Source organism: Narcine bancroftii, chromosome 13 (genome assembly GCF_036971445.1).
Source record: "Narcine bancroftii isolate sNarBan1 chromosome 13, sNarBan1.hap1, whole genome shotgun sequence".
Taxonomy (NCBI): Eukaryota; Metazoa; Chordata; class Chondrichthyes; order Torpediniformes; family Narcinidae; genus Narcine; species Narcine bancroftii.
In genome coordinates, this window is record NC_091481.1 from 87,571,049 (window position 1) to 87,597,782 (window position 26,734).

At 46.6% G+C, this 26,734-nt stretch overlaps 2 protein-coding genes across 16 annotated transcripts in view; one reads left to right on the forward strand and one right to left on the reverse strand.

Annotated features, from left to right (window-relative positions):
- The window catches only part of LOC138747898 (gremlin-1-like), a 42,929-nt gene extending 17,751 nt beyond the window's left edge, over nucleotides 1–25,178 (reverse strand). The window contains exons 1-2 of the mRNA XM_069907519.1: nucleotides 25,000–25,178; nucleotides 12,768–12,894 (exon numbers count right to left, since the gene is read on the reverse strand). Of these exons, the coding sequence (XP_069763620.1) occupies nucleotides 12,768–12,894; nucleotides 25,000–25,102 (230 nt within the window). The 5' untranslated portion in view covers nucleotides 25,103–25,178. The remainder of the gene's footprint in view (nucleotides 1–12,767; nucleotides 12,895–24,999) is intronic.
- Nucleotides 1–26,734, forward strand: part of rasgrp4 (RAS guanyl releasing protein 4) — a 296,739-nt gene that overhangs the window by 141,599 nt on the left and 128,406 nt on the right. For 11 of the 15 annotated variants that reach the window (XM_069907490.1, XM_069907499.1, XM_069907503.1 and 8 more), the window contains 2 exons: nucleotides 10,979–11,106; nucleotides 15,274–15,483. In XM_069907490.1, coding sequence (XP_069763591.1) covers nucleotides 15,336–15,483 — 148 coding nt within the window. In that variant the 5' untranslated portion in view covers nucleotides 10,979–11,106; nucleotides 15,274–15,335. Of the gene's footprint in view, nucleotides 1–10,978; nucleotides 11,107–13,985; nucleotides 14,049–15,273; nucleotides 15,484–26,734 lie in introns of those variants that run through there. The other 4 variants (XM_069907495.1, XM_069907498.1, XM_069907489.1 and 1 more) reach the window with 3 other exon arrangements.

Genomic DNA, 26,734 nt, shown 5'->3' on the forward strand with positions numbered 1-26,734 from the left:
GCACCTTGACATTTACTGTATAAATCCTGCCTAGGTTTAACTTCCCATATTTGTCTGAGTTAAGCTCCTCCATTCCTTGGCCTGCATCAGTCTCATGCTGCATTATATACCACCAAATATGGTTTCAAAATGTAGATAACAAACAACAGTGCATCCAGTTAAAACAGAAAAGTTGGAGTAACTCAGCTGGTCTTGCAGTGTCCACAGGACGTAAAGTTGGAGTAACTCAGCTGGTCTTGCAGTGTCCACAGGACGTAAAGTTGGAGTAACTCAGCTGGTCTTGCAGTGTCCACAGGACGTAAAGTTGGAGTAACTCAGCTGGTCTTGCAGTGTCCACAGGACGTAAAGTTGGAGTAACTCAGCTGGTCTTGCAGTGTCCACAGGACGTAAAGTTGGAGTAACTCAGCTGGTCTTGCAGTGTCCACAGGACGTAAAGTTGGAGTAACTCAGCCAGTCTCGCAGTGTCCACAGGACATAATGATGTATTGCTGACGTTTCAGGCCTGAGCTGAAATTTTTAGTGAAGACGTACAGGGGTCTGAATTAAAGGCTGGGGAGAGAGAGGGGGAGGACTCCAGACCAACAGACAAAAGGTGCTAATTGGATATGATAGGAGAGGGGAGAATTGATTTTCACAAGATACAAGAGCAGAAGTAGACCAATCAGCCTGTCGGGTCTTCTCATAGGCTAATCCTTATCATTCAGCCCCACCCCCCGGTCTTCTCCTGGAAACCCTTGTGCCCTGACTAATCAAAATCCTGTCAATCTCTGCTTTAATTACACCCAATGACCTCATTCACCAGACTCATGACCCTCTGGCTAAAGAAACTTCTCCAAATTCCTTTTTTAAATTGACGCCCTTTTATCCTGAAGTTGTGGCCTCCTGTCCTAGACTCCCCGACCATGGGAAACATCCTTTCAGGCCTTTCAGCGTTCGAAATGCCTCTATGAGGTCCCCCCTCGTCCTCTGTACCCCAACGAGTCCAGTCCAGTAGCCGACAATCGTTCCTCACCATGCTAACCCTTTCATTCCTGGTATCATTCTAGTAAATCTTCTCTGAATCTTCTCCAACGCCAGCACATCATTTCTCAATTAAGGTGCCCAAAACTCTACACAGTCTCCACGTGAAGTCTCACCAGTGTTTTATAGAGACTCACCATCACATCCCTGCTCTTATGTGCTATCCCTCTGTTAATGAACGTCAACAGTGCATTCACCTTCTTCACCACTGACTCAACCTGGAGGTGAACCTTTACAGTATCCTACACGAGGACTCCCAAGTTCCTTTGCACCTCCGAATTTTGAATTTTCTTCCCATCTCTTGGGTCTGTAAAAGGAAAAGGGAAGAGAGAGAGAGAGAGAGAGAGAGAGAGAGAGCACCAAAGCCAGAGGAAAGGTGAGAGTAGGATGGGGGTGGTTCTAACAGAAACCGGAGAAATCAGTTAATGCCATCCGGTTGGAGGCTGCCCAGAGTGGAAGATGAGCTGTTGTTCTTTCAGTTTGCGGCTGGTCTGGTCTTGCAGTCCAAAACATGGTAATCCTTGAATGAACCAAAAGTGGCCCAATTTCTAAGCCTTCTTTTCTATTTTATCAAACTTACAAACTGGTGTAAGATTATCCCTTTCCACCTTCCACAGGGACCACTCCTTCCATGACTCCCTCGTCCACTCCTCCCTCCCCACAAATCGCCCCTCGGTGCCTACCTCTGTGACTGCAGGAGCTGCTCCACTTGTGCCCACACCTCCTCCCTCACCACCATTCAGGGCCCTCAACAGTCCTTCCAAGTGAAGCAACATTTCACGTGAATCTGCAGGGGTCACCTACTGCATCCGGTGTCCCCATTGTGGTCTCAGCTACATTGGAGAGGCTAGGTGCAGACTGGGAGATCGCTTGGTGGAGCACCTTCTCTATGTCCACTATAACAGCAAGTGGCCAGCCATTTCAGTTCCACACCCCATTACCACACTGATGTGTCTGTTTGTGGCCTCATGCACTGCCAAATTAGAAGAACGACACTTTATATTTTGTATTGGCAGTCTCCAACCAGACAGCATTAACATCGACCTCTAGTTTCCCTATTCCATCTCTCTCCTTTCCTCCAGCTCCCTAACCCCTTCCTTTCCCTCTCCATTCAGAGAGCTACCCCACTCCCCCATCACTTCTCAGCTTCTTTCTCTTTTACCCTCCTGCCTATATCCACTTATGACATCTTACCAGATGGCCTGTGCCCCTTCCTCCCTCCTCTCACCTCCCCACCTTTTTATTTCAGATGCCTGGTTATTTTTGCTTTTGCCTGACGAAGGGCCCAGGCCAAAACATTGAACACAAGAACATAAAAAACAGGAGCAAGAATTGGCCATTCGGCCCATCAAACTTGCTCCACCATTCAACGTGATCGTGGCTGATCTGATGGTGGGCTCATCTCCACCCACCTGCCTTTTCCCCATATCCCTTAAATCCCCTACTAAGTAAAAATCTACCCAACCTTGTCTTAAATGTATTTACTAAAGTCCCCTCCACAGCTTCAATGGGCAGTGAATTCCACAGATTCCCCTCTGGGAAAAGCAGTTCCTCCTCATCTCCGTCCTAAATCTACTCCCCTGAATCTTGAGGCCACGTCCCCTAGTCCTAGTCTCCTCCACCCATGGGAACAACTTACCTACCTCGATCTTATCTGTGCCTTCCATAATTTTATACATTTCCATCAGACCCCCTGTCATTTTCCTAAATTCCAGTGAGTCCAGTCCCAGACGACTCCATCTCTCCTCATAGGCCAACCCCCTCATCTCTGATTATCCTTTTCCTTCCAATGGACACTGCACATCCTGCTGAGTTTCTCCAGCATGTGCATTGCCCTCGACTCCAGCTTCTGCCTACCTTCTTGTTTAACAAGGATTATCACCATTAGTTTGGATGATCATTACTGTGTCGCTGACTTGACAATTGACAACTGCAGGGTCATAAAAATAGAGGGTTATGGTTGTGAGGTCAGGAAGGGTTAGATTGATGTGGATTAGGGGTTTATATGGGTCGGCACAACATCGTGAGCTGAAGGGCCTGTACTGTGCTCTTCTGAGACTTGGTAGCCATTGCTGTTGAGATATGACTAAGTGGGAGATGCATTAACTTAGTCTCCTGTTCTGTATCCTGAGGCCACTAATGGAAGGAGATCACCTCCACAGCACTGAATGCTGCTCGCACAACTGCTTCACTTCCTCATGGCCACAGAGATTGCCTGCATCAAATCGATGCAAGAATACATGTACATTTATAACTGAGTAAGAATTAAGTGGACAAGAACTCGATTTTGAGAATCCCAATTCCTTGATACAGCCTTTACAGCAAAATATAGCCAGCGGTTGGATCCAGGCCACATCTGGGCAGGTGCCAGGTGTTTGCTCTGAACATAGAAACAAGACATTTTTATATAGTCTATCCATTCCAAATGTTCCACCCTGGGCTAGACTCCATAATTATATCAATGCACTAACAGTAAGATGCTACATTTCAGAAATGAAACAGCTGACTTCAATAACATGGTGAAGAATTTATATCCATGAATGCTTGTAGGAGATGTGAGGCCATTTGATTTTGGAACAGAAATAGACCATATACCCCTACTATACAATTCTGCTGGATCAAACTTAACAACATTCCCAGTGCTGATGTCTTAAATGACTGGACACACTCATGGCATCGTGAAGAAAGCCCATCAGTACCTCCTCTTATACAGGAGTTTGTGGTAGTTTGGTTTGACATTAGAAACCCTGGTAAATTTCAACAGAGGTGTGGTGGAAAGTGTGCCAACCAGATGCAACACAGACTGGTCTGGGGACACCAAGACTCCTGAGCGGAAAGCGATGCAAAAGGTCGTGGACACAGCTCGGGACATCACAGGCAAAACCCTCCCCACCAGCAAGAAAATCTACAGGAAACGCTGTCGTCGGAGAGCAGCAGCAATCATCAAAGACCCCCACCACCCAGCGCTCACTCTGTTCTTGCTACTGCCATCGGGAAAGAGGTATAGGTGCCATGAGACTCACACCACCAGGTTCAGAAACAGCTGCTCCCTCTCCAACAGAAGTATAACTGGGAGCCCATAAACTTCAGATGTTCAGTTCTCATCGCTAGAGAAGTTACTCCCCACATCAAACTGGTGTCTTTTAGAGATACAGCATGGTAGCAGGCTCTTCCAGCCCACAAGCCCATACCAGTCAAATAACATAAGACAATAAGTGCGGAGAACAAAACAAAGGATTCTACATCACCTTTGTTGACCTCACCAAAGCCTTTGACACCGTGAGTAGGAAAGGGCTTTGGTAAATACTAGAGCACATCGGATGCCCCCCAAAGTTCCTCAACATGGTTATCCAACTGCACGAAAACCAACAAGGTCGGATCAGATACAGCAATGAGCTCTCTGAACCCTTCTCCATTAACAATGGGGTGAAGCAAGGCTGCGTTCTCGCACCAACCCTCTTTTCAATCTTCTTCAGCATGATGCTGAAACAATCCATGAAAGACCTCAACAATGAAGATGCTGTTTACATCCGGTACCGCACGGATGGCAGTCTCTTCAATCTGAGGCGCCTGCAAGCTCACACCAAGACACAAGAGCAACTTGTCCATGAACTACTCTTTGCAGACGATGCCGCTTTAGTTGCCCATTCAGAGCCAGCTCTTCAGCGCTTGACGTCCTGTTTTGCGGAAACTGCCAAAATGTTTGGCCTGGAAGTGAGCCTGAAGAAAACTGAGATCCTCCATCAGCCAGCTCCACACCATGACTACCAGCCCCCCCACATCTCCATCGGGCACACAAAACTCAAAACGGTCAACCAGTTTACCTATCTCGGCTGCACCATTTCATCAGATGCAAGGATCGACAACGAGATAGACAACAGACTCGCCAAAGCAAATAGCGCCTTTGGAAGACTACACAAAAGAATCTGGAAAAACAACCAACTGAAAAACCTCACAAAGATTAGCGTATACAGAGCCGTTGTCATACCCACACTCCTGTTCAGCTCAGAATCATGGGTCCTCTACCGGCATCACCTACGGCTCCTAGAACGCTTCCACCAGCGTTGTCTCCGCTCCATCCTCAACATTTATTGGAGCGACTTCGTCACCAACATCTTGAAGTACTCAAGATGGCAGAGGCCGACAGCATCGAATCCACACTGCTGAAGATCAAACTGCTCTGGGTAGGTCACGTCTCCAGAATGGAGGACCATCACCTTCCCAAGATCGTGTTATATGGTGAGCTCTCCACTGGCCACCGAGACAGAGGTGCACCAAAGAAGAGGTACAAGGACTGCCTAAAGAAATCTCTTGGTGCCTGCCACATTGACCACTGCCAGTGGGCAGATATTGCCTCAAACCGTGCATCTTGGCGCCTCACAGTTCGGCGGGCAGCAACCTCCTTTGAAGAAGACCGCAGAGCCCACCTCACTGACAAAAGACAAAGGAGGAAAAACCCAACACCCAACCCCAACCAACCAATTTTCCCTTGCAACCGCTGCAACCGTGTTTGCCTGTTCCGCATTGGACTTGTCAACCACGAATGAGCCTGCAGCTGACATGGACATTACCCCTCCATTAATCTTCGTCCGCGAAGCCAAGCCAAAGAAAGAAGAAGAAGAAAAAAGAATAAAGACATAGGACATTCAGCCCATCAAGTCTGCCCTGCCATTCAATCATGAGCTGATCCATTCTTCCACTCAACCCCACTGCCCGGCCTTCTCTCCATAGTCTTGAATACCCTGGCTAATCAAATACCTGTCAATCTCTGCCTTAAATACACCCAATATCCTTGCTTCCACAGACACAACCCTCTGGTTAAAGAAATTTTTCCGCATCTCTGTTTTAAATTTATACCCTTTTATCCCAAAGGTGAGCCCTCTTATCCTAGACTTCCTGACCATGGGAATAACCTTTTCATATCTACTCTGTCCAGGCCTTTCAGCATTTGAATTGCCTCTACGTGGTCCCCCCCCTCAACCTTCTTTACTCCAATGAGTACACCCCAAGAGCTGACAATCGTCCATGTACTAACCCTTTCATTCCTAGTATCATTCTAATAAATCTTCTCTGAATCCTCTCCAACACCAGCACATTTTTTCTGAAATGTGGTCACCGTCTGGTGAAATTTGCAGTCGACTTCAAGCAGTCAAAACCATGAAGCCCAACATGTCATTGAAAATTCACTTTCTGCATTCACACTTGGACTCCTTCCCTGTTGATCTTAGTGCAGTCAGTGATGAACACGGTGAAAGGTTTCACCAGGACATTGCAACCGTGGAAAAGTGGGATCAGGGCAACTGGAATCCATCACTGCCGGCTGACTATTGTTGGACACTAACGTGAGAGGCATCAGATGTTGAGTACAAAAGAAAATCAGCGGCAATGTGTCAGCATCATTAAGCGATTAAACATGCTAAATTCAATAAACGTTAATTTAATGTTTCTCCAACTTCCTAAGTGATGCAGCAAATCTGAAATTATCTTTGTGTTCAGCTTGAAGTTGTCTTTCAGAATCCCCAATTAGTTTTTCAGGAAGAAAACCTTTTGAAAAAAAATTGTTGTCCCGTGTAATGACAAGGCTTCATGAAATAATTTATTGTGGGTCATTTAATGGTGCTGAAAGATGCTACATATTACGTCTTTTCTCTGTTGACTATGTTTCTTGAACAATCCTTGGAGGAAGAAAAATAAAGGTCAGGACCATGTTTACACAGATGGAAGCAGGCCCAGCCTAAGGCAACTATCCTGCACTAATCCCATGATACTTTCCCAACATTCCCATCGATAACCACTCCAGAGGCAATTTGCAGTGGCTGATTACATTGCGACAACAATTTAAAAAAAAAAGATTTGCTTCCTGAATTGGAGATTACAATAGACAACTTCAAGAAAATGCAAAGATAATTTCAGATTTGCTGTATCACGTAGGAAGTTGGAGAACATTAACTTTTATTGAATTTAGCATGTTCAATCGCATAAAGCTGCTGACACATTGTGTTAGTTCAACTGACCCTAAAACATTTTGCTGCTGAGTTTCATTTGTACTCAGCATCTGATGCCTCTCGTGTCAGCGACCAATAATAGTCGGCCAGCATGGATGGATTCTTCTATGGTCAGCATATCATCGGGACTGCAAATAACATCAACTTTTGAAAACCTTTGAGCCAAGCTCTCAGATTGACTACATGTTGCCCAACAAATGTGAGAGGCCAGGATTTGTCTTGGTGACCAATTTTACAACTGAAGTAGAGCTCACAGGCTTTCTTAATAAGTTCAGTCAAGCTTGTATCTTTGAGCTCTAAGCGTATACTTGCCATAATTGTTACAGAATATATCGCAGCTGTTCCAACATTGACCAGACATTTCTGCTGCACTGAATCTTCCTGAAGACAATAAATGCTATTGTTAAATAGACTCACTATGGTATTGTTTAAAGAACATGTGCATCAACATGCGTTCAATCTATATCACTGTAATGCACAGCCTTTGTATAGTGAGCTGCTTTCATAGCCTGTCTGCATCTATCCTGACTATGCATGCCCAGGCCTACCTGGACTGAGTACATGCCCAGGGATGGATGGACTGATCAAAACAGCTTGCTTTGTGGGCACTATACTAGTAGACTTAAAATATGACAGGAAATCACATCAAAAATAAACAGTAGATGATAGGAAAGTTTTACAGCAATTTTCGTGATCAGCAGCCCAAAATCCATAAAATACACCCAAAAGTGTTCAGGAAGAAACTTCTTCCTTGTCCAATGTTATCTGACCAACCTGCGTGTTCTTTGAGAGTGGGGAGGAAAGCGGAGCGCTTGGAAGAAACCAACATGGAAATCTTGCAAACTCCACACAGACAGCACTGGGGGTCAGGATTGAACTGGTGTCTCTAGAGCTATGGAGCAGCTGTGCCACTGGGCTGCCCTCAATGCCTATGCCACTATCCCCATTCTGAGCAACTTCCAAAAAACGTCCTTTCTGTGAATGTGTTCTCTTCATTCATTAACTTGATCCACACACATAGTTTCTCTCTCTCTCCTTCTGTAACTGGAACTCTGTTTCCACTTTAAGTAGATAAGATTCTCAGAAGAACAGCATATCCAATTCTAAAGCTCTGATTTGCAGTTTTTCCAAGAACATTGTTGCCTTGCTGCCCTTATCGTGCTGGCCAATTAATCCACATCAGTGTTTTGAATAGAGTGGCCTTGAACTTGACGTCTATGTGAATCAGACCTATCTGCCATTTCCCAGCTGCATTACCATGACCCTGGTCACACAAGCCTCTACAGAGACTAAAACCAGCACAGAATGGGCCCTTCGGCCCAACTCATCCACACTGGACCATTTTGCATGCTGGACTAGTCCCATGTGGATCCACATCCTTCTGAGGTCTATCCACATATCTGCTTTGGCAACATTATAATTATGCTGATTTCTACAGCTTCCACTGGCTGCTCATTCCAGATACAGACCACCCTGAAAAGGTTGCTTCTCAGATCCCTCAAATCTTTCCCCTCTCACCTAAACCTATGCCCTCTCGTTCTAGAATCATCTATGAGCATTCACTTTATACTTGTCCGTCAGGATTTTATAGGATCACCCGTCAGATGCCAAAAATCTAAGAAAGCCATTCTCATATTTTTTTTGGCTATGGCCCCCTTAGGACTCTGCTCAGTTATGGACCCCTTCCCTGGGAAACAGCCAAATTTAGTTGGTTTCTTCCGTACTTCTCTCCTACCGATTACATACAAAACATTTAAAATATTTGTTACATGAGGTGAAAAGAAGACGAGGCTTTTACTTAAACGTGTTGTGGCCCACAGGGAGAGTTAGGGGTCCCGTTAAGGATGGCTGCTCCAGCCTACCCGACCCCTCCAGTCCTGGTAACATCCTGACGAATCTCCTCTGCAATCCTTCCTACATTGACGTCCTTCCTACACGTGTGGAACCAGAACTGCCCACAGCATTCCAAGTGTGAATTTCACCAACACCTTGGACAGCTGAATCATGTTACCCTAACCCTTAAGATCAGTGGCCTGCCCAATGAAGACAAGTCTGCCAAATGCCTTCTTCCCCACCTGCTCTATCTGAGTTGTCACTTTCACAAAAGATGCTCCTGTGAGTCCAGTAAATGCTGGAGGAACTCAGTGTCTATAGGAGATAAAGATATATAACCAAAACCTCAATCTGGATGGCATTAATGTTGACTTCTCCGATTTCCCCCATCTATCCCTGTCTCCTTTCCTCTCTCTATTCCCTTTTCCCCAGCACTGCTTCCACAGAGCCCTAAAGCAAACCCCTCCCCCAGTTAATTCTCACCATCCCTCTGTCCCATCCATATCCAATTAACACCTTTTGTCTGTTGGTCTGATCTCCTCCTCCTGCCCATTCTTCCCTCTCCCCAGCCTTTTAATTCAGGTGCCTGCCAGCTTTTTACTCAGACCTTGAAGAAGGGCTCAGGCCCAAAACATCGCTAATATATCTTTACCTCCTGTGGATGCTGTGAGGTTGGCTGAGTTCACCCAGTATAATGATGCACCTGTCTCCCATGTCTGCTATTCACTCCAGGACTCTGCCATTTACCATGCTTGGACTGACCAAATTACAACACCACATATTTATCAGAAGGACTCGCTATTTGTCAACACTTCTGGTGCATCTGGTTGTTGCTTCATTTAACACAAATATTAATTCATGGAGAAAATCACGACATGGACCACAAAGGGCACTGGCATTGAACCCCCCCCCACCCAAGCTAATAGAGAAATAGAAGCACTGCAGAATGTGCCATCCTGAACAGACAATGAGCTGTTACAGAGACTCATCCGTGGGGAGAAATGGCTGGTCAACATGTCGATTTTTGATAAAGGGTGCCAACCCAAATTGTTGACCAACAATTTCTACCCATGGATCCTGCCTGGCCCACTAAGTCCTTCCAGCCACCCGTGGTCTACAGAAACAGGTTTAGCATTGTTTCCAACAGGAACCCACTCGTGAAAACAGCTGCAGATATTTTTCTCTCGCCAGGAAGGTGTTAGTGATGCTCTGGATGAGTGACACAGAGAAAGAGAATGCAGCAGAGAAATCGAGGGCTCCCAGACTCACTAGCAACAAGTGTCCCTGAGGATGTTTTATTGCCTAGTTATGACATTACCACAGTTAATTTTATTTTATTTTTAATATTTGAGTTATAGAACAGTAAGAGGTCCTTCTGGCTCATGAGGCCATTCCATAAGATCATGATATAGGAGCAGAAAGAGGCTATTCAGCCCATCGAGTCTGCCCCACTATATAATCATGTGCTGATCCATTTCCCCACTCAGCCCCACTGCACGGCCTTCTCCTCATTGCCTTTGATGCCCTATGTAATCCTGTCCAATTACTAGTAAATAACCTACAAACTCCATTCGTTTTGCATTGTGGCAGGAAACCAGAGTACCCAGAGGAAACCCACGCAGACATGGGAAGAACGTACAAACTCCTTACAGACAGCGCCACTGGCGCTGTAATAGTGTCGCGCTAACCACTATCCTAACCGTGTTGTCATCCCGATGCCACCTGGTTGGAGAGTACCTGGATGGAATATTGGGTGTCATTTCTCCAATCTGCAGGTAGCCTCAGTTTGGCAGTGCATGAGGCCATGGACAGACATGTCGGTGAGGAAATGAGATGGGGATTTAAAATGGGTGGCGACTGGGAGGGCCCCATTATTGCAGTAGACAGAGTGAAGGTGCTCAACAAAACAATCCTTTCAAAAATGGACAAATAAATTTCTCTCTGAGATAAAACCTTTGTTAATTTCTTTCTCTGTACTGCATCCCGAGGCCAATGTACTCTCGGGCGATTCATCTCTCTATTCAACAATATTTAATACTTCAATAACAAAGAAGCAAAACTCTTCAAAGGAATCTGTACGTGTAATTATTCTGAAGCTGACACACATTTATTTCTTCCAGGTGTGCTTTCAAGCATTTTGAGCCAAGTTGTTTCTGGGAAACCACTGAACAGTTTTTAAAGGCTGCCAATTCAGCTTGATACTTTGGGTGATGATGCCTTGTCGAAGTTCTGCACATCCGCTCAACAGGTTCTTACATGTTTGAGTTTTGGTAATGAGAGCTCAAGGGTCATTCACTGCCCTCATGAGGATGGAGCCTCCTTTCGGGCACAATAATTTCCTAGCCATTTGCCTCCACCTCACCCAGGTAGTCAACTGCAGTGACTGCTAAAGCAGTTCATACATTGTCACTGTGAAAACACTCCTTGGGATATGAGCACCCCAAAATCAAACTCATTTGGTGGTTCCATAGACAAAATATTGAAAATGTGAAATAAAAATAGGAGAATTGTGGAATTAGCCAGCAGGTCAGGCAGCCTCTGCCTTGAGTTAATGTTTCAGGTCATGACCTTCTTCAGAACTGGAAAGGTCAGGGGAACTGTGCAGGTGGAATGGTTCTGTACTGCCTTCCCACATCACCGGGTTTCTCAGAAACACTGTTTCTGAATCCAACAGGGACTTCAAGCAAAGGTTAGACCTTAATTCATGGGGTGTTACATAACACCAGCTTGTAAAAGCAGTTTATCATTCCCATCGCCAACTTGTTAACTCTTTTTAAATATTCCAATAATCCAATCTAGGGTGTATTAAAATTCAGTTTCAGGAGATAAGAGAACTTCTCAGAAATAAAATTATATGATTCCAGAACTACTTGGCATTTATGACTTTTCCAAGTAATGCCTTTACTCCCAATCTATCTATCACACCCAAGCAATGTGGCTCTTGGAACCCATCTTACATTTATAAACATGTTCTGCTCAATTAGAACAGGGAGATGACATCCACATCAACTACAACCAGCCATGTCGCACCCATGTTCAGTGCTGCTGAAGGCAGGGTGGTCTTCCAGTGGGTGAACCCAGGGAAAGTGACTGGCCCAGATGCAGCTCAGAACATCTCCCAAACTCCCTTCCCCACCATAGACTTGGAAAGGCAGTCAACACACTTAATACACCCCGTACACACTCTCTCCCCCCTCCTCCCATTGGGGAGAAGGCTCAAGAAAGGGAAAGCGCTTAAAGTCACCTTCTTTCCCACAGCCATCAGGCTCCTGAATGAACCCCACATCAGTGCTCCCACACCTTGCTTGGTGCAAACTGATCTTCCTTCTCATTGTAATCCCATACTCTGTAAATTGTGCTCTTAACAGGGCCATATTAATGTTAGAGATAACCTATAAGACTGCTCACAAAAGAACCCGTCTCACTGTACTTGGCATTCTGTGACAAATAAATTGAGAAAGTCGTTGATGTTTCGGGCTGGGTTCTCCAGCACATTTGTGTTTCCATGGGCACTGTGTACTCGTTTGTGTACTCCACAAGACCCCAGTGACTGTAAGCTTTCTCATCTACCAGTTATCAACAACTTTCTTTTAATTTGATGTCTCTTTCAAGTAACTTGTAATTCTAAAGAACTTCTGGAAGACTAGTACTTATTAAGACAGAGCCATCTTCTTGGCCGTATCGTTCCACCTATTTCAGAATTTCACGTTTATCACCATCTGACTGTACATGTGCAACCAGATGAAATAGTGTATAACTGGACCTCGGCACGCGCGCGCACGCTCTCTCTCTCACACACACACACACACACACACACACACACACACACACACACACACACACAGAAATGAACATACATTCACAATAATACAGATATAAATTATGTAGAACTATTTTGGGATGATTTACCTGGTTATAGGACACTGTTCATCACTCTCACAGTCTGTGGAAAGGTTATTCCCCAGCCTGGCCATCCTGATGTTGATGTCCTGTACCTCCTTCTTGATGGAGTCTAGTGGGTCAAATATCCTGTATGCTGGATAGAAGGGATTCTCAATAATTCTCTGAGCCCTTTTTAACCAACACTCCTGGTGAATGTCGTCAATAGAGGAAAAGGAGACCCTGGGGGTCTTCCCGGCTGTTTTGATGATCTGTATTGACTTCCAGTCTGATGCTTTTCAGCTCCCGTCCCACCCAGAGGTGCAGCCAGATAGGACACTCCCAAAGGTGCTCCTGTAAAGTATTGTCAGGATGGGGGCTGGTAGCCTGGCCCTCCTCAACCTCGTTAGGAAGTGTAGGAACTGCTGCACCTTCCTGACTAATGAGGAGGTGTTGTGGGTCTAGAGAAGGTTCCGAGCTCGTCATTCGATGGAATTCTTAGTGCCAGCACCATTGTCACACATACCAACACTATCACACCAGGCCGAATTCTACTGCTGCATCACCAACAGTGAGAGCAGCCATGAAAATGCTGGATGCATTGTTCCTAGAGCACTCCCCATGGGCGTGTGGTGGATTGATGGTTGCTGGGTATCATGTGCACCTGACCATCAGTGACAATCTGGCAGCAGCAGAAGAAATAAGGCCGGAACACCTCCCAACAACCAATTCTTACCTTCTTTTGGAGTGCAGGAAGATGAGTGGTGATCTCACAGAGGGGGACAAAATCATGAGCGGAATAGATTAGGTGAACACAGAGAGTCTTTTGCCCAGAGTCAGGGAATCGGTAACCAGAGGACACAGGTTTAAGGTGAGGGGGGTGCTGGGTGGGGGAAATTTAACAGGAATCTGAGGGGTAACGTTTTTACACAGAGGATGGTGGGAGTGTGAAATGGACTGCTGGAAGAGACAGGTACTATTGCAACATTTGAGAGTAATTTGAATTGATACATGGATAGGATGGGTTTAGAAGGGCCAAATGCAGGTGGGTGGGACCAGTGTGGGTGGGACATTTTGCTCAGCATGGGCAGGTTGGGCTGAAGGAACTGTTCCACACAGGGTGACTTTATGACTATAACCTGACAACAAAACCCAGAGGAATGAGAAGTTATTGAATGGATGGATGCAGTAGCATTTTGGAGGAGGGCTGTGATGAGATTTTCATCTGATTTTTTTATATTTTACTAGAATTATCGAGGACTCTTTCCATCCAGCACACAGAATCTTTGACCTACTGCCATCAGGAAGGAGGTACAGGACATCAGGACAGCCAGGCTGGGGAATAGCTTCTTCCCACAGGCTGTGGAAATAGTTCTACATCATTTATTTTAATTTATATCTATATGTATATCTGTGATTATTATGTAACTCTGTGTGTGTGTGTGTGTGTGTGTGTGTGTGTGCATAGAAGGCCCTTCTGGCCCATGAAACCTGCACCGCCCAATGTTTTTGAAGGATGGAAGGAAAACCAGAGCACCTGGAGGAAACCCACGCAGACACGAAGAGGATATATAAATTCCTCACAAACAGTGCCACATTCGAACCTGGATCACTGGTGCCACTTTTGAACCTGGATCACTGGTGCCACGTTCAAACCTGGATCACTGGTGCTGCTAGAGGGTTTGTTAGCTGCTACACTAACCATTTTCTCCCTCTCTGGTTCCTGTTGTGCATTGACTGACTGTGATGCCACTCATGGGTGTTGATGAGTCTCCTCTGCAGATTAATTGTGCAGCAGGTTTAGACAGTGTGTCCACATTCTATTGTAATTACAGCCATTTGTCCTGATGCACTCTTGACAGCATAGATCAACATAACCACAGGGAACATAGACCATCCAGCACAATTCAGGTCCTTCATCCCACAATGTTCTCCCTGAACCACTAGTTATTTCTCCTTTTTCATAACTTCCATAGATTTCACTTCAAACAAGAAAGTCTACAGGTATCAATTCAAAGTTCAGACTTTGAACGTACATGATGTCACATACCACCATGAGATTTTTTTTTCCCTGCGGGCAAGGCAGAATGACCTCTTATTGGTAGGAAAAAAATCTGTACACAACATACACATGTAAATAAATAAAGAAATGTGAACAAATTGACTGTGCAATACAGAGAGGGAAAAAATCAATAAAGTGCAGAAGTGAGAGTCCTTAAACGAGTCTCTGATTGGGTTTGTTGCTGACAAGTCTGATGGTGGAGGGGGAGCAGCTGTTCCCGAACCTGGTGGGTGCGAGTCTTGTGACACCGATACCTATTTCCTGATGGCAGCAGCGAGAACAGAGCATGTACTGGGTGGTGTAGGTCCTTGATGATCGCTCCTGCTTTCCCTGTAGATGTTCTCAATGATGGGGAGGGTTTTGCCTGTGATGTCCTGGGCTGTGTCCACTACTTTTTGCAAGTTTTACACTTAGGGATATTGGTGTCCCCGAACCAGACCACAATGAATCTCACAACCACATTCCCTTCTTCAGGATCCTATTGAAAGGATGGCAATATATCGTGGCTGCAGTACACCACCTAGAAAATCGGATGAATGGAACCTCAAAGGCAAGTCTCCAGCCTGAGGATCACTCATTTGCCTGTTTGGTCACAAATCACGATACCCTCATCAAAAATCCTGGAACCCCTGCTCCTGCTTCTCTTCGACTGCCATTCTTCGAATTCTTTCGAGGTTGAGATTGGTGAGTTTTTGGACAATAAGTGACTTTGATGGTTTGTGAATGGAATGGTTTGTGAATAGAATGGTTTGCGAAGGACGGCCACAACACTGAACTCCAGGAACTGTGTGACCTCCTCCCACTTGTAATTCTTATTTTCTTCTGTGAAAACAATGTTGAATCCATGATACTTTCTCAGGAATTAAAGCAGATTTAGAAATATTAAGAGAAATATGAAAATTGCTGGAGGAACTCATCGGGTCAGACAATCAATGTTTCAGCCCGAAATGTGGGCCATCAGAATCAGAATTTATTGTCATGAAACTTTTTTATTTTGCCTTCCACAAATGCTGCCTGACCCGTTGACTTCCGCCAGCACTTTGTACATTCCCTCCAGTTTTTCCATCATCTGCTGTCTCTCTTCTTTACCATTGAAAATATAACTTTGTACGTGAAATTGCATTGAATTTACAGACTCCGAACCAGGCCATTTGGCCCAAGTCATGCATGCTAGATCATACTCTACAACCTTCCTATCACTTTCCTTTCAATCTATCTGCATTTCCTTCCACTCCTTCCTCCCTTGAATACTCAACTGTCTTCTCCAAAGGCTATCCTTGCCTGTTTATTCTAACTGGTAGTGAGTTCCATGTTCTCTGTGTTCACTGTACTCTTGAGCTAAAGAAGTTGCTCCAAACCATAGAACCACTTGATAATTTTTTTTCCTGTGAATAGAACATGTACACAACCTATCCAGATAAAGTGCAGGAGCTCCAGGAGATATGTGAGCTTAGTGCTATTATCAAATGCAAAGTTAAGTCCACTCATATAAACAACAAGTGCTCCTTGCAGATTACTGCCAGGTCCTGATGCCGAGACACTGTTTTCAATTTCCAAACTTGCTGCTCTGACGGTTTAATAATCAAGGGATCTATTACAGAGAGTTTGGCCGTGAACACCTTCTTTTGTCAATCCCGGAGTATCAGCTGGAAAATTATTCGTCTCTGCTTCGAGAAATATTTCTTTCAGCTGCCAAAAACCTCTTGTTTGTTACACGGTCAGTTCCAAGCTTTGAAAGGTCTTTGTAGACCCTGGACATGAAACTGAGCAGGCAAACACAGCCTCGACCTTTGAGAACCCTGCTCAGCTGCATGGAAGGAGGTGCCATCTGAGCTGGAGATGTTGCACTCCCACCTCGATGACTGTGCGTTAACTTTAAAGCAACTCAGGGTGACCAGGTAACAGCCAGATGAAATGCATTTTGTCGGCAGTATGTAAGGATCCAGCACTTTTACATCATTACTTCAGCAGCCTGGACAATTGGTCAGAGGCATGAATTAGGAATCTGCCATTGCAGACAGAAAATTTAAAATGGAGTAATTAAATAAATCTGGAATAAAAAATCTCACGTCCATGAAAACATTGGATTGTTGTAAACACCCATCTGGTTCACTGATGTCCTCGATGAAAGAAAACTGGCTGACCTAAAGCTTAAGTTCAGTTTATTGTCGCATGTACCAAAGTGCTGAGTTCCATTCGTTAACTTAAAATAAGAAACAAAGCAAAGAAGCGCGGTTAGCACCCATGACTTGGGTTCGAATCCCATGCTGTCTGTTAGGAGTTTGTACATTCTCCCCATGTCTGCATTGGTTTTCCCCGGGTGCACCAGTTTCCTCCCACCCTTCAAAACTGTGTGAGGGTTGTAGATTAATTTGCATGCATTTATAATTCGGTGGCACATTTCAATGGCCAGAATCAATTTCTATCGTGTTGTAAATAAAAAACACAACGCTGGAGAAATTCACCAGGTCCTTCATATTGCAAAGATAAAGATACATAACCAATGTTTCGGGCTTAAGCCCCTCATCAAGGTCTGAAAAAATGTAGACAGGTGCTAAAATAAAATGTTGGGGGAAATGGGACAGTCCCACAGGCAATAGGTGGAGCCTCTCACCTATAAAATTAAAAGAGGTAATAGGTGGAGAAGGGAGAGAGGGGATATCGGCTAACAGGGGGAAGGGGTTGTCTCTTATTGGCAAGGGAAGGGGGTGGAGAACTGGAGGGAAATTAGATGGATGGGGCAGAGAGGGACAATGGGGAGTGGGCTTGCGGAAACTGGAGATTTCCCACAGGAAATTAGGTGTTGCTCCTCCAATTTACAGATGGTCTTAGAGGATAGTACAAGGCCATGGACAGACGTGTAGGTGCAGGAGTGGGGTGCAGAATTGAAATGGTTGGCCATTAGGAGACCACTGTCACTTATGTAGACAGAGTGAAGGTGCTTAGCAAAGTGATGTCCCAGTCTCTTTCCAGCCTCTCCGATGTAGAGGCTACCACATGAGCACCAAATGCAGTAGATAATCACCGCGGTACACAAGTGAAGTATTGGTTCACTTGGAAGGACTGAATTCTGACGGGGTAATTGAATGTATCATTACAGCATTATGTACATGTCATTGGCTAAAACTTGCACAAATAAGGGCATCATCAACGACCTTCCTTGTTCCAAGTTATTTCATGAGCGAAGCTACCCATCTCCCTGGTCACAGTGTTGAACACACTTTGTTTTCCTCTCCTTCTCACCAGGATGATAGATTCACATTTGCCAACACTTCCCCCTCCCCCATTCTGTCTTCTTCTTACTTGTACAGCACAGACACCCGACCTGCCTCACCACGTCTGTCCAATTTATTCATTCCATTTATTTACATAATACTTCTTCCCTCTATCCAGGTACCTGTCTAAATACCCTTTATATCTTATCATTGAACCTGCCATCACCACCACTTATTCTAGATATTCACCACCCTTGGTGTGAAAAACTAATCTTTCTGATTCTTGCTGAATTTCTCCCTCTCACCTTCAACTTGTGTCTTCTAGTTCTAGACTTCAGTGACACGGGGAAAAGATTCTGACTATCTGCCCTACCAATGCCCACCATAATTTTATAAATTTCCATGAAGTCTCCTCTCAGCCTCTAATGTTCCAGTGTGAATAATCCCTGTCTATTGACACTCTCCTCGTAACCACAGCCCTCCCAGCTTGGTGAATCTCTTCTGCACTCCCTTTGTTGCTGCCACATCCTCCCATCAGTGTGGTGACCAGCCCTGTACACAGTACTCCAAACCTAACCAGCTTCAATATGTTTTCAGACTATTTGTTAAACAGGCAACAAGTTCAGAAATCAGAACTCCTGAGGCACTTGGGAGTCCTTGTGTAACATTCCCTAAAGGTTAACTTGCGGGCAGAGTCAGTGGGAAGGAAGGCAAGTGTAATGCTAGCATTTATTATGAGAGGGATTGAATATAAAAGCAGGGATGTGATGTTGAGGCTTTCTCAGGCATTGGTCAGACCGCACTTAGAGTATTATGAGCAGTTTGGGGGTACTTATCTAAGGAAGGATGTGTTCTCATTGGGGAGGGTACAGAGGAGATTCACAAGGATGTTCTGTGGAGTGAAATAATTTTCATATGAAGAGTGTTTGAAGGCTTTGGGACTGTACTCACTGGAGTTTAGAAGAATGAGGGGGGGGGGGATTTCATTGAAACTTGTCAAATACTAAATGGCCTGGATAGAGTGGACACAGAGAGGATGTTTCCTATGCTGGGGGAGTCGGGAACCAGAGGGCACAGCCTCAGAAAACAAACACATCCTTTGGAAACAGAGACGAGGAGGAATTTCTTTACGGGGATGGGGGGTGGTGAATCTGTGGAATTCATTGCCGCAAACGGCTGTGGAGGCCACAACATTGGGGATATTTAAATCAGAGGTCGATAGCCTCTTGATCAGGGAGGGAATCAAGGGTTACAGGAAGAGGACAGGAGAAGGGGTTGAAAAGGAGAGTAAATTAGCCACGATGGAATGGTGGTTTGGAATTGATGTAGAATGGCAGGGTGGAATAACCTAATTCTGCTGCTCCAACTTCTACACACAATGCATTGACCTATTGAGGACAAATATACCAAATGCTGAATTCCTCTAGCACTTTTATTTAAATAATTTACTTCCTGTTAATTCATCAAGCTCACAGCCTGTGGGAAGAAGTTATTCCCCAGCCTGACTGTCGTGATGTTGATGCTCCTGTACCTCCTTCCTTGTTGTAGTGGGTCAAAGATCCTGTGGGCTGGATAGAAAAGGTCCTCAATAATTCTTTGTGACCTATTTAAGCAATGCTTCCAGTCAACGGAGGAAAAGGAGACCCCAATGAACTTCTCAGCCGTTTTAATGATCCTCAGTATTCCTGAGATATTCTTGAGTCGCCTAAATTTGGTTGAAGTGGAGATAAGTCGGCATTTTTACACAGAAATTTCGGAATTATTCTGAAAAAGTTGAGCATATTTACTCCGTCCGGGGTGTCCCGATGTGGTCGTTAACACAGGGGCGTTTTTACACAGCCTTCCTGTGTAAACGTTTGTTGGAGGAGGGGGGGGGGGGGGGGTCGTCCTGCCATATTCATTCGGCCCGTTTCTTACGAAGTAGCTGCGGTCAATTTACACAGTAGCCGCTCCGTTAAAATGTGTAGGGGTACGAGTGGAAAAATTACCGGATGGAATTGGCAATTATGACATTTCTAACACTGGCACCCGAGCAGAAAGTTTCCGCTCTTCAGCGCCTGTGTAAAGGCACTAAACTGGGCAAATGAAGACGACGACAAACTCCGCCACACAGGCAGGCTGTGTAAACGACCACTCCGGTGGTGAGAATTTTTTTTTACAGAATTTTGCCTTCATTTCTGTGTAAATATCGTTAAAGTTTAGAGCTGCAGGAGGAGTAAAGATGGGTGAGACGGTCCGGAGCTGCCCTTGAGGGAGATCAGTGGCGTCAGCCCCAGACGTCCCTCAGGAAGGGCGAGGTCCCGTGAAATCCATGACCTACCTTCAGGCGATCCCGCTGGAAACACCCGTGAGAGGCTCAACCAATCCCTCCAAATAACCCCAATAGGCAGGGCGATGCCAAACCCCGTTTGACGTGAGTAAAGCTTAGTCTTAGTCTGAAGCCCCGAAGAAGAACCGGGCATAATGACTCCGGAATTCTCGGCGGCAAAAATGCTGAGCGACTGATCCCCAAGCCCCAGATGGAGGGAGAACCGGACGTCAATGCTGCTAAATTCTCGGTGCCAGAGATCCCGAGTACCTCACCCCGGTTGGCGGGGACGTGCCGACCCCAGCGGCATTGAACGCACAGACAAAGCCCTCGTCCCGTGCTGGAGGCCAGAGTATTGGGCTGGAAGCTCAGCGGGACACAGCCGAGTGCGGCTGAGAGCATTGAGCTGTGAAGGTGCGAGGCTCAATTACATCTGGCCTTCATCAAGAGAGCGGCCACCGCGGGCGCAAAGCTTCGGTTCGGGGTGAAGTGTCCGGTCGTGTTTCAGCCTGGCGGGATGGACACGCCGTGTCCGCAGCGGGGAACGGTGGGCACGCACTGCGATCTGAAAGTTACCCAGTGAATCTCCTGCATTGCGAGCTTCTCGGGGATTTGCCCCCCTTTTGTAATTTTCTCGGACTTCATCATTCGATGGCGAGAAAGACGCCCTTTACAGGGCGGGTTGTCTTTTAAAATAAACTCGTCTGCAAGAACTGTAACAAAAGGTGCTGAATTCGCGACAAATCAGACCATGTTCAGCGTGTTCACGGGGTTCAACTATAAATCGCGTCATGCCTTCTGGCCTTAGGCTGTCAACTTGACAGTCTCGTCCTGATATCAACTCTCAAAAGCTCCATCTTACACCCTGCTTCTCGATAGTGTAAATTCAACACAATGGAGCAACCCCGAATCAAATAATGATCACATCACCGCACCCTGTCCCGACACCAGGTCAGTGGAGATAAACTCTGTGTCCATAGGATAGTGTCAGGCCCACCTCAGTTTACCAGTTCTGCACCAGCCACACGCAAAGATTAGAAGCAAGGCTCGGGGTAATCTGTCCCCGCTCTCCCCAAATGTTAAAGATGTCATTCCTGCCATTTTGTTTGATATCAATTCCGGGATTTTCATGTCCCTTTAAGGAACAGATGTATTGGGGGATTGGGTGCAGTTTGGGTCACCCAACGACAGGAAAGATATCAATAAGATTGAAAGAGTGCAGAGAAGATTTCCTAGGAGGCTGCCCGGACTTCAGGAACGGAGTTATAGGGAAAGGTTAAACAGGTTAGGTCTTCATTCCCTGGAGTGGAGAAGAATGAGGGGAAATTTGATGGAAGTGTTTAAAATTATGAGGGGGACAGAGTGAATGTGGATCAGCTTTTTTCAGGGTTGGTGAGATACAAACCAGAGGACATGGGTTAAGGGGAGAAGTTTAGGGGGAACATCTTCACACAGAGAGTGGTGGGAGTGCGGAACGAGCTGCCAGCTGAAGTGGTGAATGCACTTTTAAGAAATATTTGGACAGTTACATGGATGGAGGGCTATGGACTGGGTGCAGGTCAGCGGGACGAGGTAGAATAATAGTTTGGCACAGACTAGAGGGGCAGAAAGGCCTGCTTTCTGTGCTGTGACGTTCTATGGTTTTATGTGTCCGAACAAACTTGCACATTCCCCACCCAGGAGCAAGTTGCCAGAAGTTACATCAAGGCAGAAAGTTTGGTAAGAACAGCAGGACCTGACTTGTCAGCTTCCCTTTGGGGGATATTACCTGCCGGCCAAGTCTCATCGATGTTAAATGTTCATCCCACATTCTTCCTCCTGCTTGAACAACGGGCCATGTACCAGTGTGTAAAAAAAAACCAAACAAGCCATTGGAGGGACTCAGATGGGCATCGTGGAGGGAAATTTCAGGTGGAAGCCCCCCCCCCCCACTCCATCCCCGAAACGCCCACGGCCCTGTTCCCTCCGGAGATGCTACCTCACCCACCGAGTCCCTTCCCAAGGCTTAAAAACTCACAGAAACGCCGGAGGAATTCAGCAGGTCGCGCAGCGTCCACAAGTAAAGATATAATACCGATGTTTTGGGCCTGAGCCCTTCTTCAAGGTATAGGACAGGAAGACGTCAGGATAAAGACTGAAGACTGTCCGGGGGAAGAGTCCAGACCAACAAAAGGTGTTACCTGGAACGCATGAGCTGGTCTTCTCTTATTGCAGTCAATTGGGACCCGGAGTGGCTTGATTACTATTGGCCTTTCTGGGACGAGTAAAGTGCGCACTTCGTTGTTCACTGATAACAGGTCATTCTCACCCTCCAGACAACCTGTACCTCCAACACCCTGTGCGCTTCACGCGGGCGGCTGTCCAACGCAAATCTGACGCTCGCTCGAGAAACTTTAAAAATCGGCGCTCACAATATCATGGTCAGTTGTGAAGGACATTTTAGTGAATGAAGGGGCGCTGGAGAGGTGGGACGCAATTTCAAAGTTTGGTCAAGTTCAAGAGACTGGGATTGGAAGGGGGGGGGAGGTGGTTGCAAGGACTGAAAAGGCTGCAAAGATGGGGTCGGCCATGTCCTGTGTTTGTGAGGTGGGTTGTAAAAGGAGAATGGGGGTTGTGGTTTGGTCAGTATCAGCAACTCTGTGGGTGCGGAGTGAGAGAGGCGTGCATCAGAATAAAGGTTGCCAAATGTTGAACAAGATGATAGAGACAGGGTTTGTACAGAGAGCATTCCACCTCTCCAGATGCCTCTGTTCACAGAAGAGACCACTTTGGTCTCCCCCATACCCTTGACTGACAGAATCTACCAAGCTCAGTATGAAATGCATTTCCTCCAACCCAGGACACTCATTCTGCTGGGTCCTGCTGTGTTGAAGGGGGAGCAGCAGGTTTATTACGTTTCCGGGACAAACAGGCACGGCCTGGCCTCTTGATCCGAAAACAGCGGATTCAATTAATTCATTTGAATTAAAACCCTCTATCGGCGATAGTAAACGCATAAAAGTCCATTTGGTCCACCAGTGTCCTTAGGACAGGCAGCAGTCATGTTGAAACGCTTCGGCCCTTCGAATCTGTGCTAACAAATTGCGCCTTTTTACTCTGCCCACACCCCCGTTTATTGTCCCCCAGATCCGACTACCCATTTACTCATGAGAGGCAATCCATACTGACCGATTACCCCACCAACCCACGTGACCTTGGGAGGGAACCGGAGCACCAGCAGGAGGGCACGCGGTCACAGGTAGAACGGGAGAACTCCACACAGACAGCGCCAGAACCTGTTCCACTGGCGCAGCGCGACCGCGGCTGACGTCTGTCGGGCTGGACTGTCCGTGATTTTAGAGCAAAGTTCTCGCCCATTGACATCGGCGTCAAACCAATAAATCCACTCGTCTAATGTCCAAGTAACAGACAAACCAAACCTGCTTTCATGGGTCAAGTGGGCACTGAAGATTTTTTTCTGACAGAATACAGATTTCTCACACGTTTCATAAGTTGTCCTGACATCACCCCTCAACGTCTCGTCCCGGATAGACATCATTCCCCTAACCCAGTAACTTAAACAATCGCTGTCATTAGATTGCCCCTTCTCACCTTCCACACAGTCAGTTCCACACAGTTCGAAATGAGCTTCAGACCGTCCCACAGTCGGTGCCCGATCCTCAGACTCCACGCAAGTGATCCCCGGACCCCACTGCGCTGTCAGTCAGCCTAGTACTGCGGCAGAACATGAGGAAATCAAATCAGTTGTGTGTGTGTATGTGTTAGAGAGAGAGAGCGAGTGTGTAAGAGAGTGTATGTAAGTGAAGGAGTAAAAGGGGGTGTGTGTGTGAGAGAGAGAGGGAGAGAGAGAGATTTAGCTGAGAAAGTGGGTCAAGTCAGTTCCAAACAGGACTGGAGAAGAAATTGGCGGATAAACAGGGAAATCCAGAATAAAGGAAAATATGCTGGAAAGGTTAAATACAAAGACAGAATGCTCAGCAGATCGGGCAGCGCCTGTGCAGCGAAACAGATTGAACAGTTGTGCCCGGGTCAAGGATACCAGTCCGCTGCGCCTCCTCTGCACCGCTGCTCGCTGCCTCTACGCCTCTCTCCGCACCGCTGCTCGCTCTGTCTCCCTCTCTCTGCCCTTCTCCCGTTTGTTCAACTTTCATAATTGCTTCATGTTCAAGTGGAATGGGGAGTGAGGCAACAGGATAACGCGGGGAGACACGAGAAAGGAGCGGGAGAAGGGACGGAGTCAGTGTCGGGGAGGGGCGCGCAGCTCGTCGGTGGCCCATTCTGCCACCTGCCGCCGCGCTCCCGGTCGCTGCCCTCACACCGCCCGGGAGATTGGATTGAGGGGAACTCGGACCTGGAGTCCCAACCGGTTGTTGGATACAGTCTTTCCCGGATCAAATCTCTGTAGCTAAACACTGAAACATTGCAACGCTCAATTCACTTTCCATAATTACACATAAATCGCTGGAAATTAAAACTGACTACAGTTATGTCCATGGGTTGGCGTTTATATTGACATCGAATGTGTTTAAAGGACACACAGTGAGAAAGGGAGTACATAAGGAGTCATCGCGGCTTCTTATTACACGTCTGAACCGTTGTCCAGAATTCAGTCCAAGTTTTAAGGAGAATATGGTCGGTAACTTTGGAAGTTAGGCGGTGAACTTCGCATAGTCTTACCTGGAGTTCTTGAAGGGGGCGGTGGTGCCCAGGGTGATGGAGCAGAGTGTGCGCCGAACACGCCACAGCGGACACGCTTCTGTGTTGACCGTGGACTCCGCATCAACCCTTAAGAGTGAACAGCCACCCCCACCCCTCCTTGCCCAGGAGTGATTCCAGCGTCAACTGGCAGGCGGGTCAGCGGCGAGAAGCTCACCTGGTCGAGCCCGCCGCTCTCGGCAACCTTGCTCCACTTTCCCCCCTGGCCGCACTCCGACCTCTGCTGGGAATCGAAAGTTGGTCGTTTGCAGGAAGAAAAGAAAGAACGTGAACGCACAGAAACGCCGTTCGGCCCGACAGGCCCACATGTGGCTTCTATCCCTCCTTAACCGACGTCGTGTTCTCCTGCAGAGGCGATCACTGAGAAAACAGTATTATTGTTTCCAGAGAGGATCCAATGCAAGCAAATGAAGTGGCTTGAGTTGGCCTTGAGAACATCCAGATATTTTCGGTCGAACATAAAACTAAATGCTGCAAATTCAGCGAGTTAGGGATCATTCTGGAAAATGTAGGCTTCAAAGTCTCCCCGTGACAGCTCTGGCACCGTCGGTTCAATCCGGCGCAGAGGTGATGTGTTCTGGTTGTCGAGTGCGTTTCCCGGACGCTCGCCAGTCACCCCGAATGGGGAATCAGTGCACCTGTGTGTTGAAGAGGGAATGCCAGGAAATCAGTGGGCTAAAGGGATGGTTCCGATCCCACAGAAACTCCATGGGGCCAGTGATGTCCCACGGTGAAAATGTACAGTGAGATCCCACAGGCAGAGACCTGCAAAAGGTAGTGGATGGATCCCAGGACATCACAGGCAAAACCCTCCCCACCAGCGAGAACATCTACAGGGAGATGGAGCAGCGATCAATAAGGGTCCAAACCATCCAGTACACGCTCTGTTCTCACTGCTGCCATCAGGAAAGAGGAGCAGGGGCCAAAAGACTCGCACCAGCAGGTTCAGGACCAGCTGCTCCCGCTCCACCATCAAACTCCTCAACGACAAGGTCAATCAGGATTCTTTCACTTTATTGATTTTTCTGTTTCTCTTTTTTCTTTAGTTGTTTACATGTGTATGTTGTGTAGATGTTTTCTTTACCAATTAGTGGTAATTCTGCCTGGCCCATAGGAAAAGGAATGTCAGGGTTTTGTGATGTGTATCTACTCTGACAATAAATCTGAAAGTGATTTAGGGTCTGATTTTTGTGCCTCATTGAGGGGTGGGTGCCAGCTGGAGAGGTCAAAACAGCAGATTATCCGCAGGCCTGAGAGTACAAATCGATCTATGAATGAGCATCACACAAGAGCCACTACCAGCTGGTGCAGCGCTCCTTCAGCTCTACCCTCACTCCCCATCTCCTGACCCCTCCCTGTCACTCACTGAACTCTGACATGAGCCCCGACCATTTACAAAATATCCATGGTCTGTTACCCCAGTGGTAGGGTTGGATGTGAAAACAGCAAGCCATACATATGGCAGCTCTTCACTACAGCCTTCAACTCCATTATTCCCTCAGTGCTGGTCAAGAAGCTCTGGGTCTCTGCAACCCCCCCACCCACCCACCCACCCCACCCCGGCAATTGGATCCTTTACTTCCTTATCGGAAGACCAGTCAGTACAGATTAAAAACGTCTCCTCCTCATCAACACGGATGCACATCAAGGATGCGTGCTTAGCCCACTGCTCTACTCACTCTCCATCCATGACCGT